General features: G+C 34.3%; 1 protein-coding gene across 2 annotated transcripts in view; it reads right to left on the minus strand.

Moving 5' to 3' along the window:
- LOC143634752 (vicilin Cor a 11.0101-like) overlaps window positions 1-2,620 on the minus strand; it is a 127,969-nt gene extending 125,349 nt beyond the window's left edge. The window contains exons 1-5 of one of the 2 annotated variants that reach the window (XM_077102756.1): window positions 2,435-2,613; window positions 1,104-1,455; window positions 576-751; window positions 413-487; window positions 11-295 (exon numbers count right to left, since the gene is read on the minus strand). In XM_077102756.1, coding sequence (XP_076958871.1) covers window positions 11-295; window positions 413-487; window positions 576-751; window positions 1,104-1,455; window positions 2,435-2,581 — 1,035 coding nt within the window. In that variant the 5' untranslated portion in view covers window positions 2,582-2,613. Of the gene's footprint in view, window positions 1-10; window positions 296-412; window positions 488-575; window positions 752-1,103; window positions 1,456-2,434 lie in introns of both variants that reach the window. The other variant, XM_077102757.1, reaches the window with a different exon arrangement.
- Window positions 2,621-17,207: the final 14,587 nt, after the last annotated feature.

Genomic DNA, 17,207 nt, shown 5'->3' on the forward strand with positions numbered 1-17,207 from the left:
CCAACCGCACCTGAGTTATGTTGAAGAATGAAAAGGCGACGTTGATATATGCTAGATCCGGGAAATCTTTGGAGTTAATCTCATGTAGGATTCCGTTGTCATTGGCCACGGTGGGTTCTTTCTTGTAGATACTCGTATGCCTATTCTTCTCCTTTCTATCACCAAAAGGCCATGATCGACCTTTATCTTCTCCGGAGAATGATTGGATTTGCTCCGGTGTAACTCTCTTGAACATCCCTTGCTCTCCTTTTTGCTGCTGCCCGAACAAAATTCTCCCCATCGATTCTTGTTCAACCTACAAGATTCGAACACGTATAGTCTACGTTAGAAAAATTAATCACTCAAAATGAAGACTAGCTAGCAGCGCAGCTTGTTGTCCGTTTGTTTGCCTTCTCTAAAAAGAATGACTTACACCAAACGCAGCTTCAAGAATTTCGCGACTAAACACATTGAAGAATGAGTCCGCATTACCACCTCCGCTGAAGAACTGAAACCATTTAATCAGAAATTTAAATTAAAAAACCTCTTTAAAATTATATCGATTATTGGTTGTTTTTAATTTTATTATTCCCCACCTGTAATTCACCAGGAACGGAGACGGAGTGTAGAATCTTGGCCAAAACAAGCCTTTCGTTTTCATCGGTATTGATTAAATACGCGCTGATTCCGGCGGGTACTAGGAAAAGATCTCCCTGCTTGATATTATGGCTTTTTCTTGAATTTCCTTCAATCAGATCTAATATTCCACGACCTGCAAAAATAAAATCGATCAAAACCCATTACGTACTAGATTCGAATAACACGCATGCATGATACTCCCTCTGTGTCATTAATAAGTGTCCACATTTTCTTTTTTTATTTGTTTAATTATAAAATACACGCTTTTAAAATTTATTAGCTAATTTTCATAATTAGCTATAAACACACACAACTAATATTAATAAATCAATAATATTAATAAATAATATTGATGGACCCACATACCAAAAAAATTATTGTCAAATTGTTGTCATTTAGTAAAAAAAAATAATCATTTAATCCACCATAAACTTTGTGTTTATAATGGGATGGAGGGAGTATAATTATACAAAATCGATATATACCGTTTGCAACGAAAACTAGAGCATCAGCATCCCAATGATTCGGTTGTATGAACGTCAGAGGTTCGGCTTCAAGGATCGCAGCGCGGTATTTCTCGATGCCCTTGAAAAGCTCCTCCGATTGTTCGGTGAATTTTTTAAGGAACTTAACAAAGCCGTGTTCGGTTTCTAGTCGTGTGGTGAAGTCATGTTCTTCAAACACGTAAGGACTGTTGGACTGTTGTTTGCCGGTTTCGGGTCTGTAAGTGGGTTCGGGTCTGTAAGTTTCGCCGCTTTGGCTTTTCCCGGACTCCCGGAGTTGTTTCTGCATGCATGATTGAAAGCATTGTGGACGTTGTTGTTCACCTTGACTCCCCTATATATGATGAAATATGATTTGACCATATTATTAATTATCACTATAATTATTATTGATAGATATTTTGTTAATATCATAAAATGATTGGTTAGTTATTTTTTCTTTTATTTTAATTAGCAACGTTATATACAATAATAAGCTGGTAATATGGTCAAAATTTTGAGTGTGCTTTATATATATATTCGAAAAAATCATATGAATTTATATAAAATTAAACTTCTTAAAATAATCTCTTAAAATAAGGTTAATATCAACACAAGTTACTGGCCAAAAAGAAATCTTAAAACAATCAAACTATTAAGAATGTCACATCATTACCACCTTTACAATATATTCTTATTCAAGACCACCAATTGTTTTTGTTGTGAAAAAAAAAATCTATAAAAAATGTAAGCCTAAAATTACACTCATAAGGCTACGTGTAAGTCTATGTGTAGTGAAGGGACTACAAAATGTGACGTTGTCCAGTTAGTAAGAGGTGAGAATTTATTTTTTATTTGAGGTATAATGGTATTGGTGCTACAAATATATATATATATATATATATATATATATATATATATATATATATATCACACATATTAAATATTATACTATTATTTTCCTTTCTTCCAGGCAAAGAGAAGAACTCGCCCCCGCCCCTTATCGCCTGAAAATCGTCCGGGAGCGGTGTTTCTCCTCCAAATCACCTCAATTCGCCCCATATTGTCGCCCATTACGTTTAGTCTAATAGATAAAAAAATATGAGTGACGTGGACAAACACCACCCCACAAATATCTAGCATCACACAAAAACAAATTATTGTGGATGCTTTAATTTTACTAGACGTTTTTTTCAAAAACTAAACGATCGAGTATGTGTATACTAAGCTACTTAAGTCATCATCACTTCAATATTTACTTGTTTTAGAATGGATATTTCTTATAAAATAAAAAAAAATGTCTATTGATGTTTTATATATGGTTGTCACATTACCTGGCAACTTTGGTGACACTGTGACACAATCTTCCTCACGGCTTGCTCTTTCTCCGCAAAGACGATACCTTGATGATCTCCAAAACTCAAAGTAGCAGAAACAACAAACACCAAGAACACAAAGCAAATCTTCCCTTTAATCTCCATTTTTCTGATCAACTGTGACTGTTATTTGACCGGAGAACACAACCATGCATGGCTATTTATACAAACTCCGTTTAACAGATCATCATTGAGGTGTCGACTGGGAAGATGAATCGACACATGCATGTCGACAAGTGTTGAAGTGGCTTCGTACGTGTCAAACATGAAGGTGCCACCAAAGAATACAAATAAAGGCTAAATTGTAACACTTTTTACAGTCACAGATTTAACAAAAGTACAAAACATGTCATGGGCATCATTGAAAACTGGAACATGTTACATAGGATTTGTAGTTTAGTGTATTATCTGGTGGTTATCAATGGTGTCCACGTGAGAAGAAGAGGGTAATCACGTGGCAGGATGGCCAGATATTGAGGAAGAAAACAAATATATGTTGCACTGTTGCGGCTTGCAGCCGAGTGTGAGTGTGGATTCTTCTAGGTTGGTTTGTTTTGTTTTTTTAGAAACACATAAATGAATAGCTATCACTTTGTCAGTTTCTTTTATTAGAAGCACGTAAATGAATAGCTATCGCTTATCAGTGTTGTAAAGTAGTGTGCTCGTAATGAAAAAAAAATGTAGATAAAACGGACAAACTTAACTTTAATTTGAAACATATAATATATTAGTTTTTTTTTTTTTGAAATGACAAATTTCATTAACACAACAAGCAAGAAGTTAAAAACCAAACAAAACAAAACAAAATTACAACATAAAATTACATCAATCTTTCCACAACAAATTTTTGAAAGACGAACGATTTTTTATCCAAATAAATCCCAATGATTTAATGTCTTCCACAGTTTTCGCGAAACAAGCCATCTTATTTGAGAAGATGATATCGTTTCTAGTCTTCCAAATGCACCAACACGCTGTCAGAATGATCCCGTATAAAACCTTGTTTTTTTTAGTCCCCAAATTAGTAGTTTCATAATAATGAAGCAAGTCGCGCATCGAAAAAGCATAGATGGGATGGATGTGACACCAGTGGCTAACAAATTGCCAAACTAATGTGGCAAAATAACAATAAGTGAGGAGATGATCACTCGTTTCTTCGTATTCTCCACATAATCTACACATTACCGAACCCACATCAATGTTTCTTTTGGATAAAGCCACGAGGGTCGATAGTCTCTTCATTTCCGTCTTCTAAACATGAATGTTTACTTTTGTAGGCACCCAACTATAAATATAATATATTAGTTTTCTTTTATTTGGTTTCTAGCTTCTTGCTAGTTGTGTTAATGAAATTTGTCTAATATAATATATTAGTTAAATATAAAAAAACAAAGATGTTAGAAAATTATGATAAACTTTCGTACAATCAAAAAGGTGGATATAAACTTTACAACTTATTTGATGTTAGAGGGGGGTAAAGGTATAATGTTTGGTATTGGGTACGTAATAGAATGGTTGATGAAATGGAATGAGCAAATGAATGAAATAGACGAGGTAATTGAATAAATTATTACCATTACTTTGAGATGTTTGACTACCATGCGGAATTAAAATAAATTATTACTTTGTGTGTGTTTGGTATGCGAATAAAATCCAAAATAAAATAAAAATGGCGGTGGTGGACTACGAGGAGTAATGGTGGTGGTGGCGGGTGGTGGCCGTGGTGTGAAGCGGTGGCAATGGACGGGAGTTAGGAGTGATCGTTGGTGGCGATGGGTGGATAGGTGGTGGTCGGTGGTGGGTGGCGATGGGCGGCGGGTGGTGGCAAGTGGCAGTGGGCGGCGGGCAAAGTTGTTAATGACAAGGAACGATGGTTGGTGGCGGTGGTGGTAGGTGGTGGCGGGTTGATGATGGTGATGGGTGGTTGGTGGTGGTGATGGCGTGGGTGGAGGCGACAGTGGCGGGTGCGGCGATAGTGGGTGGTGGTGGTGAGAGTGAACTGGATGGTGGTGGTGGGAGGGTGTTGAAGGTGATATAGTGTGAAAGAAGAGTGGAATGAAAAAAAAACAAGGCTGATGGATGTAATGGATTTGAAATGTTTTAGGGGGAATGAAATGGACATAGTAATGAGTGATTCTATTCTATTGACCAACCAAACAATTTTTTTTCCATTCTCTCACAATGGTCCATTCCATTCCAGGATACCAAGCGTTACCTAAGTCCTATAAACATTATAAGCAGGTAATAGGTTTGAAAAGGCTTGTTTAACAACAAATCCCTTGTTTCCAAACGTTGTATAACTTATTGCATACTCCTCAATGGACGTAACTTTGTTGAGTAAAAGATCAAAAGACCCACAATATTTTTCAATAATATTGGTTTGACAAAGTTTTTTCAAGTATTCATGGTGGACTCTGAAAATCATTTAAAAATCGAGTAGGGCTAGTAAAAGGAGCCTTTAAAATACAAACTCAATCAGTCCTACATAAAAAGAAATAATACGATGATAATTGGGATAACAATAAACAATATAGTATCAAAATAATTTAATTTAATTACTTAAACGAATCGTGAAGCCGATTTGTCACAGTACTTACTTATGGGCTAACAGGTCATAGGCCAAGTATCCTACAAAGCGACTCCCGAGAGCCAGAAGTATTAAAGAAATGGCCATAGGAATGGGTGCATCATGACATCGTAGGATGTCTCGCCCGAATGAATTAGTTGGTCCTACAAATGTTAGAAAAAGTGAACCAAAAGAGTAATAAGAAGTGAAAAGGATAGAGACGCTTCCCAACCATAAAGCAAAGTTCCCACTAATGGTACACTTAGTACCGAAGTACCAAAGGTGCGCTCATCCCAGTGACTAGGAAATGGGTTTGCGCTTGAAGTTCTGTGATGAGGTTTTCCGTGGGAAGTAGGGATCTTATTGAATAAAAGTGGGTTCTTCGCTTTCCTTTAGAATGAAAGTTTCTATGAATTAGCCCCCACTACTTACGTTGTTTGATTCAAAAGGTGAACGCCCCCCCCCCCCCCCCTCCGACAAGTCGTATGGGGCTGGGTGCTTGTGATAAGCTGCCTTGGATATGAGGAACTAGAAAAAAGAAAATAAAAAGAAAGGAAAAGTTCGGTATTTGACGAAGATTAGTCAAATATATCTTGTACTTTCTTGGGCATAACTAGAAAAGAGAACAAGAGAAGAAAAGCAAAAGCAAATACGACTTTCAGCCAGGCTACTTCATTCAAGTCTATGACTCATTATTATTTAATTTCAACATTTATTTTCGATGAAGAGTTCTCTCTGTCCCTCAGTCCCCCCAATTAGCTAGTTGTTCCATCCATCGTCCAATCCTTCATTTCGTTCCTAATAGTCCATTAATAGTCCTTACTAAGCAATCTAGCTGCAACTGAGCTAACATTGAAATAGAAAGAGTAGAGTGAGTGTGTTGCGACTGCCTTCTCTCTTTTGGTTGTCGATTGCACACGGTTTTCCCAATTTATTTCGTTCTCCTTTTCGCTTTATTTGATTCTCATTCTCAGATAGAGACTATGAACTCTTAGTCAGATTGTATAATCTAATAGGAATAGACATACTAGACCTAACTAACTGGATTGCTAGCAGTGAGAATAGCCGATGATAACCTGAATTAAAATACTTAAATAAATCGTGAAGTTTTTCTTTAAATTTTGGTTTTAAATAAAAAGTCTTTCATTAAATATAAAAAAAATATAATATGACTATTAACATGGTGTCTAATAAAATTAGGCTCATGGCATAAGTTCTGTTAGTAAAAATAAAAGTTAATGAACATTTATCAACTTTACTTTGGAATTAGTATTAGACCTAAAATTTAATCGGGCAACATACCTTAAACAACTGAAAATCATAAAGTTAAAGAAAATATATGCATGATGCAAGATTTGTTGAACCTGGGCAACTGACTCTGTGGAGGTGAGTTTTACATGCTTAGCTACATTAATGTTTTTAAACTATATGTATTTATGTATATATATATATAGGTCATGATTAAAATAAAAACCTACTCCAGTTATGGAAGATCAACAAAGATTGGAATCTTCTCAACCTCCTTAGAAATATGCTAAGTATGGAACTCGAGTAAACCAGGCACTTCGAGTAAGGTATTTACTTATTCAAGCAAGATATCTTATTCGAGTAAGGTTATCTTCAATAATTCTTCTAAGTGTCAAGCTTCGAGCAAGCTACACTTCGTCGAGCAAAGTTGTTCTTCAGTCAAGCAAATTTGTGTTAGAGCATACTCTTGACTTATCATAGCTTAAGCCAAGTTAACAAGTAATTTGGTGGGTCGATTAAAGATTCAATAAGAAGATCTCAAGCATACTTGTGAGAAGTTAAAAGATTTATTTTAAAGACTTCTACGAGTAAAGTTCAATCTCGAGCAAGCTACAGTACCCGAGTATACAATGTTTGCTAAAATAAGTCTAAGGAAAAGATTGACAAGATCATGAAGAACTAGTTTGCTCGTTGGATATTTCTGTAACATCACGAAAATATCGGGTCAAAAATATCAAAGTTCAAAAAGTCCAAGGATCAAAAATGAAAAGAAAAAAAAAATTATGAATTCATGGCCGATCGCGATACGCGACGTACTTGGGCGCAACACCATCGCATATCGCGATGGCGATGTCTGAGAACCAGACACGTGTCAACACGTGGCACACCAGCTTACACGTGTCACCACGTGGCATAAAGCCATGACGGTGTGACACGTGTCACAACGTGGCATAAAGCCCGCCACGTGGCACCGCGTCTGCCACGTGGCAAACCTACATCGTGACTCACAATAGCTACGTCGCGATACGTGACGGCAATGTCTAGGCCCATCGCGTATCGCGATGGGTCTCCTGGTCAGCTTATAAATAGAGGACTTCAACCTCATATTTCACACACCATTTTCAAACACACTTTCTCTCTCTAACATCTCTCTAAAAATACCTCGATAAACGTATAACGACCACCTAGTTTTCCGTGACCATAAAACCACGACATCTTACCTCGTAATCCGTACCAATAAACCAACGATACCCCGACATACCAACATTCCGCCTCGAAGTACGTGCCAACCCGAGACGACCCGACGACCCGCCCCGAAGTGCGTGCCGACGAGATTTGAAGACCGGTGTGCCTCGATTTGCGCTCAAGGAGGTTTTGTTAAAGATTATCGATATACTTGCAAGCGTCGAAGTGCTGCCGGTGAGTTTATAAAATAATAAACCGAACAAGGTATGCATAATGCCCGAATAAAATATTAATAAAATAATAAAGGCTTAGACCCTAGTAAAGGGTATAGTCTATACCTCGAAAATATAAAAAAGAAAATAAAGGAAAGAAAGTATATAAAGAGAAAGACATAAATATTGTTATAGATTTTAAATAATAATATAAAGAGGAAGAATAAAGAAACAAATAAGATAATCTTTATTAATAAATAAAGATAAAAGTATTATATAAAAATACTTTAAATAATAATAAATAAGTGAATATATATATATATATATATATATATATATATATATATATAAGTATACGTTGTTGGAAAACGTGGAATTTAGAAAAGAAAAACATGTTGGACTATAGGTCCGAATATGAAAATAAAAAGATATATGAGTTGAACTATAGGTTCAAACATACTATAAAAAAATAAAAAAATGGAAATAGAAAAGAGTTATAGTTGATAATATTATTTAAGTTATTATTCTTAAATAATAAGAAAATAAAAAGATACGTTTCTTAATGAAGAAGAAACGTAGAAAAAGACAACAAGTTAAAACTAGAGGTTTATCTTGTGAAAGAAAAGAAAAGTAAATAAGATAAAAGAAAGAATTTTAACTTGAAAAAGAAAAGAAAGAAATAATATTTTAAACTAAAGGTTTAAAATAAAGAAAAGATGTTTTGAACTAAAGGTTCATAAAGAAATTTAAAATCGAGGTAAAGATTTTACAAAAGAGACTAGAGGTCTTAAGCCGGATTGTATATCCGACTAACAAAAAGTTATACTCGTATTATAGGTGCGAGATAACAAAGAAGAGGGAAAGTCCCTCGGAGAGTGTATTGAAGCTGATCCAAAAGAGAAGGCTATACTCGTACTATAGGTGCGAGATAGCAAGGGAAAGACCCTCGGAATGTGTTGAAGCCGATCCAAAAGCGAAAAGGTGAATACGACCCAAAACTTTTAAACTTGTTTTCAAATGAGTCAAACATGATTATATGAAAATGATTTACAAGGGACTACGTGTTCCTAAAACCATTATAAATGAGAGTATAAACTTAGCCCTCAGGTTGTGGTATATGTGTGTCTGGATCCTTACATATGTGGTAGTATGCGATTGGCACTTCGCACCACCTTGATCGTAGGACGCTTTCCTGCGGGAAGTACGATCATTGTGTATACTTACGGGTACTTAACTAGGTCGAACGCTGCGGTGTTTGCTGAGGTGACCTAGAGTAGAGACTTGAATTTATAAATGTGTTGTTTTAACTTTGTTATTCCTAAACCACGATGGGCCGAGGAAGGCGTAGTCTCGAGGGGTAATAAAGTAAAAGAAAATATTTTAGCGTCAGCTTATTCACCAGCACATCGCTGACGTATTTTCTAACATTTCAGGTGATTAAAGTATCATGAATCGGAGCCATTCATGGAGTGGATGTTCGCAAGGTAGAGATGGCTCATAGTTTCAAATAAATTAAAAATTGAAAGAAATATTTAAACGAGTTTTATAGAAATCTAAACAAAGTTTATCAATCAACCATGTGGATATTTATTATCCATGAAGTTTTCTAATAAATCTAAACATTTCATTAAGATGTACAAATTAACTAATGTTTATATATATATATATATATATATATATATTATATTTTATTATAAATAAAATGTTTATAAATAAATTAGTATTTCAAAATATATTTTTAAAGGAATTCCGCTAAACTCTGATACATTTACAAAACATGTACCAACTGTTGGTCACACGCCTAGGTCGTAAGTCGGGGTGTGACAGGTTGGTATCAGAGCCATCGACCTTAGCGAATTAGGTATTCAGTTATACCTAGGCTTTGATCAAATGATAGATAAATATTTTATTTCAAAATTTCATAAGTTTTTATACTTAAGTTAAATTAACAAATAACAAAATTTTAATATATATATAAAGAGTTAGGGATAAGATATAACAAGTACGGATAGGAAATGAACATTTTTACAACTAACCTATAATGTGGAAATAGTCGACTATTGTCCAACTATAAGAACATAGCAACTTCCGACAGAAAAGGAAGAAGAAAATACGAATTTTTCTTAAAAATTTACTATATGAATAGTAAAAGAGTGAAACCAAGCAAAAACAAAGGAAAAATGTATGAAAAATGGAAAACAAAAATACTTGAAACATGATCAAGTAAAATAAATAAATTAGTAGATATAAAGAAATAAAGATCCTCATACATGATGAATGAGTGGACATGAACTATAAATATGAAATATGAAGATACATTCGTCCAATTGGTAGCAATAAACCATTTCATAGTAGAAGATCTTGCGTAGCACAAGATATGTTTTGATTTCATATATAACTAAATATAGCTATGAATGATTGTAGAAAGAAGGAAAGAAACCTTTCCAAAGAAGTAAGAGGAATGTTAAAAATATGAAGACCCACATTTATGATAAATAAGTAAAAGGAATTATAAAAAAATATAAAACCAATTGGTTATCCAATAGGATTTTCTAAAACCAATTCGTAATAGAAAATCTTGTACAATACAAGATAGATTTTGATTTCCTTAGGTATTAAATCTATCTATGGATTTTGTAGTATTTCAAAAGAAGAATATATAAACTCTTCCAAAGAAGTTAAAAGTGAGAGAAACAAAGAAATTAATAACCAATTTAGAGACGAGGTTCGGGAGATGATTAATGAAGTTGTAGCTCCAATAATAAAGATGCTCAATGACCCTAGAAACCTAGAATAAAAAAAAATGACTCAAAGCGAGCCTGATTCTTCAAAAGAAAGTTGTAACCAATTTAGTCAAATGGACGAATTAAGAAATAAGAAGAAACTTAAACTTCAACCGGAAAATATTTTTAAGAGTTACAAAGGCTATGAGCCTAAGAAATTCCGTGGAAATGAAAATGTCATAACCACCTTGAGTTGGTTTAAAGAACAATAGTCAATCTTGAGCAATATTGATTGCACAAGCGAACAAGCCATTTGGTGTTCTTCACAAATGTTCATAGATAAAGCTTTAGAATGGTGGAGTATGTTAATTCAATTTAAAGGAAAGGAGGCAATGTACAATTTAAATTGGGAGGAATTTAAAGATCTGATTCTATAAAAATTTTGCCCAATCAACAAAATAAAACAAGATCAGATCCTGCCATGGGACCAGAAAGTCATTAATAACAATCTCAAGGAATACAACGTCAAATTCTTAGAATATTGTCAAGTAACTCCGCAATTAGATAAATTGGAAGTTCACAAAATGATGAAATACATATCTGGGCTACAAAAAGAGACAAGAAGGGTAGTAGAATTTCATGTACCACAAACAACCTCCGAAGCTATGATGGTAGCCAAATATGTAATAAAACCGGGGGAAAAAGAGAATAATAAAACAAAAGAAGTGAAGAAAAGCAAGAAAGAAAAAGGACCGCCTAAATTCACAAGACCCATTTGTGAAAATTGTGGAAAAAGGCATCTAGGAAAATGTAAGAAGCTAATCAGCATAGTCATGTGTACCTTTTGTAAGAGAAAAGGGCATTTAGAGAATGACTGTAGAAGGAAAGCGGCTACGTGTTTCACATGTGGAGAAAAAGGACATTACAAGAACGAATGTACGGAAAATAAAGCAAGTAAGAGCAAAAATAAAAAGAACATTGAAACACTCACTATGAATACATGAAGAAATGTTAAGAAAATCAAGAAAAGACATAAGTAGGTCAAAGAAGTGTTAACTCTTGTAAATAACTATTAGTCTAGTTAACTCTGGTAACCCGTTTACAAACTCGTTCTTTAAATGAGAGATTTTGTAATGATTAATGGGTATTTAAGTCCCTAATATATAAAGAAAATATTAGCATATAGATCGTGTCTTTACACAAGAATGCTATTATTTATTCAAACTTAATAATAACATCTATCATAAATAGAAAAGTGAATATAAAGAAAAGAATTGATTAAATGAAACATGACAATGTTAATCCATAAAGAAAATAGAAACTAAGAAAGAATTGAATCAAAAGGATGATGGATGGAAATATCAAAAGCATGAAGAATAGATGAAGAATTATGCAAAAGAAATTCGATAGATGGAATCCGAGAAATATCTAGTTAATATTAGTAGATATTTAGAATATTAAAGGTAAAGTAAATAACTAAACACAATTGGCCAATGTGTTTAGCAATTTACAATTACTTACGAAATTCTAAATTATAACCTTACTATATCATCCAAAGATATAGAACTACCAAAAGAGATATATTACACTCGGAAGTATTAATAAAAAGTCAAACAAGATAACTATAGAAGAAAAGCTATCTATTCCTTATCAAATCACAAAGATGTATGTACAAAGGGGATTGCATAATTACATAATGAGTTAATGTAAAACAAGATGGTGTAGCATTAGAATATCTACTTAGGATAGTAGATTCAAAGAATGCTGAAGAGAAAACCATCAAGTCTGAAGATTTTTATCACCCATAAATTAAAGAATGAGAAGACCTGAATAACTAAGAACGTTGGAGCTTTAGAAGTTTAAAACCCTAAGTAGATGTAAACAAAGCAAGACCAAGAAAACCTCAAGAGTAAGTAATCAACGAAAATCAAACTTCCGAAGGGAAAGGTTGTGGCACAATCGACTTGTTAGACAAGAAAGATGAAGAAATCCTTAGACTCGGAAATCGAAATTTGATACTGATAATGGAAAGATAAGCAAGACGATAATGAACAAAGCTCATAAGTATATGATGCACTTTGAAAGTGACAAAACATGCCACAAACCTTAAGATCAAATTAGTGATAGAAGAATATGAACAAAGCTATGACTTCGTACGTAATGAAATCTATTTACATGTTGAAACCGAGCACAAGAAATCTATGAACTACTTTAAACAACCCAAATTCCCCATGTAGAAATGGGTAATGATAACTACGAACTGTATTACGAAGCTTCCCAAGATTTCCTACCAATAGGTTGCAAGATGGGTTATTGTTGATAGACTAACAAAAGTTTACCGATCCTTCTCACAAATTAAATGATACGTACTCGATAGATAGATTGGCATTATGTGAACAACATCGTATCCCTACACCGTGTACCACTATTCATAATCTCCAATCAAGACAGTTGAATTACATTTCACTTATGAGATACTTTCCAACAAATGTTAGGAACTCGATTGAATTTTAAGCATTGCCTATCATCCACAAAAAGATGGGAAAAATAAAAAGAACAATCCAAACGTTCGAGGATATGCTCCGCACAAGTATGATAGATTTAAGTAGAAGTTGAATAATTATTCGTATAATAAATTCAAGCCGCATCATACAAAACGATATATGTACAAAAAAACCAAACATCTGTGTGTTGGTCTAAAGATAAGGGATAACCGAATGTCTAGAACCGAAATACTCCACGAAACGACAAATAAAGTATTGTAAACCCGTGAACAAATCAAGGTGGTGTGAGATCGACAAAATAATTATATGTCCATCATAAGCCATTAAAATATAATATATGTGATAGGATGTTAAATAAAATTTTGCCTTAAAAAGACATCATCCGCTTCGATAAGAAAAGAAAACTTAGTCCACGATTATTGGACCATTTAAAATATTTGAACGAATAAGTAATGTCGCACTGCCCAAGGAAAACGAAAGGGACATACAATGAAATCCACATATCTAATATGTGAAAATATCTAGCCGATAAATCTTCGTCGATACCTTTAGATGGTGTTGAAGTAAATGAAAATCTAAAAATTTATAAAATAACCCATACAAATCAAAGATTTCGAAACCAAAGAAAGTAAAAAGACGAACTCTAAAGATTGTGAAAAGTAAAGTGAGACTCACAAAGAGGCCCCGAGTATACTTAGAAACTCGAATCCGAAGTGAAAAAGAAATACCCCCACTCGTTCTAGAAAGAAGCAATCTCGAGGACGAGATTTATTTCAAGGTGGGGAGGATGTAACATCACGAAAATATCGGGTAAAAAATATCAAAGTTTAAAAAGTCCAAAGATCAAAAATGAAAAAAAAAATTCTGAAATCGCAGCCGATCGCGATACGCGACGTACTTGGGCGCAACGCCATCGCGTATCGCGATGACGATGTCTGACAACTAGACACGTGTCATGACACGTGTCACCACGTGGCATAAAGCCATGATGCTGTGACACATGTCCTGCCACGTATCACAACGTGGCATAAAGCTCGCCACGTGTCACCACGTGGCACCGCGTCCGCCACGTGGCAAACCTACATCGTGACTCACAATAGCTACGTCGCGATACGCGACGGCTATGTCTGGGCCCATCGCGTATCGCGACGGGTCTTCTGGTCAGCTTATAAATAGAGGACTCCAACCTCATATTTCACACAACATTTTCACACACACTTTCTCTCTCTAACATCTCTCTAAAAATACCTCGATAAACGTATAACGACCACCTTGTTTTCAGTGACCATAAAACCACGACATCTTACCTCGTAATCCGTACCAATAAACCAACGATACCCCGACATACCAACATTCCGCCTTGAAGTACGTGCCGACCCGAGACGACCCGAAGTTCCGCCTTGAAGTACGTGCCAACCCGAGACGACCCGACGACCCGCCCCGAAGTGCGTGCCGACGAGATTTGAAGACCGGTGTGCCTCGATTTGCGCGCCAAGGAGGTGTTGATCAAGATTCTCGGTATACTTGCAAGCGTCGAAGTGCTGCCCGTGAGTTTATAAAATATAAAACCGAACAAGGTATGCATAATGCCTGAATAAAATATTAATAAAATAATAAAGGCTTAGACCCTAGTCAAGGGTATAGTCTATACCTCGAAAATATACAAAAGAAAATAAAAGAAAGAAATTATATAAAGAGAAAGACATAAATATTGTTATAGATTTTAAATAATAATAGAAAGAGAAAGAATAAAGAAACAAATAAAATAATCTTTATTAATAAATAAAGATAAAAGTATTATTTAAAGATACTTTAAATAATAATAAATAAATGAGTATATATATATATATATATATAAGTATACGTTGTTGGAAAACGTGGAATTTAGAAAAGAAAAACATGTTGGACTATAGGTCCGAATATGAAAATAAAAAGATATATGAGTTGAACTATAGGTTCAAACATACTATAAAAAAAGGAAAAGATGGAAGTAGAAAAGAGTTATAGTTGATAATATTATTTAAGTTATTATTCTTAAATAATAAGAAAATAAAAAGATACGTTTCTTAATGAAGAAGAAACGTAGAAAAAGACAACAAGTTAAAACTAGAGGTTTATCTTGTGAAAGAAAAGAAAAGTAAATAAGTTAAAAGAAAGAATTTTAACTTGAAAAAGAAAAGAAAGAAATAATATTTTAAATTAAAGGTTTAAAATAAAGAAAAGTTGTTTTGAACTAAAGGTTCATAAAGAAATTTAAAATCGAGGTAAAGATTTTACAAAAGTGACTAGAGGTCTTAAGCCGGCTTGTATATCTGACTAACAAAAAGTTATACTCGTACTATAGGTGCGAGATAACAAAGAAGAGGGAAAGACCCTCGGACATTGTATTGAAGCTGATCAAAAAGAGAAGGCTATACTCGTACTATAGGTGCGAGATAGCAAGGGAAAGACTCTCGGACGGTGTTGAAGCCGATCCCAAAGCGAAAATGTGAATACGACCCAAACTTTTAAACTTTTTTTTCAAATGAGTCAAACATGATTATATGAAAATGATATACATGGGACTAGGTGTTCCTAAAACCATTATAAATGAGAGTATAAACCTAGCCCTCAGGCTGTGGTATACGTGTGTCTGGATCCTTACATATGTGGTAGTATGCGATGGGCACATCGCTCCACCTTAATCGTAGGACGCTTTTCTTGCGGGAAGTACGATCATTGTGTATACTTACGGGTACTTAAATAAGTCGAACGCTGCGGTGTTTGCTGAGGTGACCTAGAGTAGAGACTTGAATTTATAAATGTGTTGTTTTAACTTTGTTATTCCTAAGCCACGATTGGCCGAGGCAGGTGTAGTCTCGAGGGCTAATAAAGTAAAAGAAAATATTTTAGCGTCAGCGTATTCACCAGCACATCGCTGACGTATTTTCTAACATTTCAGGTGATTAAAGTATCAAGAATCGGAGCCATTCATGGAGTGGATGTTCGCAAGGTAGAGATGGCTCATAGTTTCAAATAAATTAAAAATTGAAAGAAATATTTAAACGAGTTTTATAGAAATCTTAACAAAGTTTATAAATCAACCATGTGGATATTTATTATCCATGAAGTTTTCTAATAAATCAAAACATTTCATTAAGATATACAAATTAACTAATGTTTATAAATAAAAAGTTTATAAATAAATTAATATTCAAAATACATTTTTAAAGGACTTTCGCTAAACTCTGATACATTTACAAAACAGGTACAACTGTTGGTCACACGCCTAGACCGTAAGTCGGGGTGTGACAATTTCCGAGCAAAGTTGGGTTATATCATGAAGATTGTAGCCTTCTTGAAATATTCGAAGTAAAATTTTACTTGAAGGAACGCTCCGAGCACCCTCGAGGATTACAAGGTCTACTCGACTGAGATAAAGTTTACTCGAGGACCTGTTTTGACACTTGTAATTATTTTGAATACATTTGAATATGTTTTTACAATGATTAGAGTTTCTAGAAGGAATGTCAGGTGCATATATACAAGAATACTAGGTTACATTAATAAGGACGGCTGATTACACACCTTTTGAGATATACTGATTATTCTCTGTACGAAAGGCAGCCGCACCTGACACTTCACCTGAAACCCTAAAGCATTTCCAGTTGTAATTTTATGAGTATTCTAATGGAAATATTTTATGTTGATTGTGTGATTGTCACTTTTAGTATTCTTAGTATATGTAACGATTCCGGCAAATCCAGGTATACCCTAGCCGGTATATACTATTTACGTGTCATTTAGTATTGATTATATGAGTTATAGTACGTGTATACAAGTATATATGATTCATAGTACGAATCATACTCGATTATATAGTGAATCGTATTGGAATTACAATTAACCAATGAACGATTATTGAAACCCGAACGAATCGGGAATGATATTATAGACGAAGTATATAATGTTTAGTGATGTTTACGAAGTATTAATGCTTCGGGATAAGTGAATTATAGCACAGAACAAGGATTTCGATTTATTAGTACGTCGATACGATAAACGAAACCTTTAAACATCAAACTAAGCAAGAGACGATCGATCAAACCGAAAAAGATGCACAAAGACCGACAATACGATGTTTTAAGTCATTTAACGTCATGGTTTAAGTTTTTAAAGTTTTTAATTCAGTTTTATGTAAATTTTATTTTAACCCGAAAAACAACCATTTTAGGCTCGTTTTAAGCCGAATTACGAGTTTAAACGAGAAACGAACTGAACCAGATTATCCACAACATTATCCGGATTGCGTAA

The sequence above is a fragment of the Bidens hawaiensis genome, unplaced genomic scaffold (genome assembly GCF_021521415.1).
Source record: "Bidens hawaiensis isolate Kalapana, Puna unplaced genomic scaffold, B.hawaiensis_p1.1 tig00007232_1, whole genome shotgun sequence".
Taxonomy (NCBI): Eukaryota; Viridiplantae; Streptophyta; class Magnoliopsida; order Asterales; family Asteraceae; genus Bidens; species Bidens hawaiensis.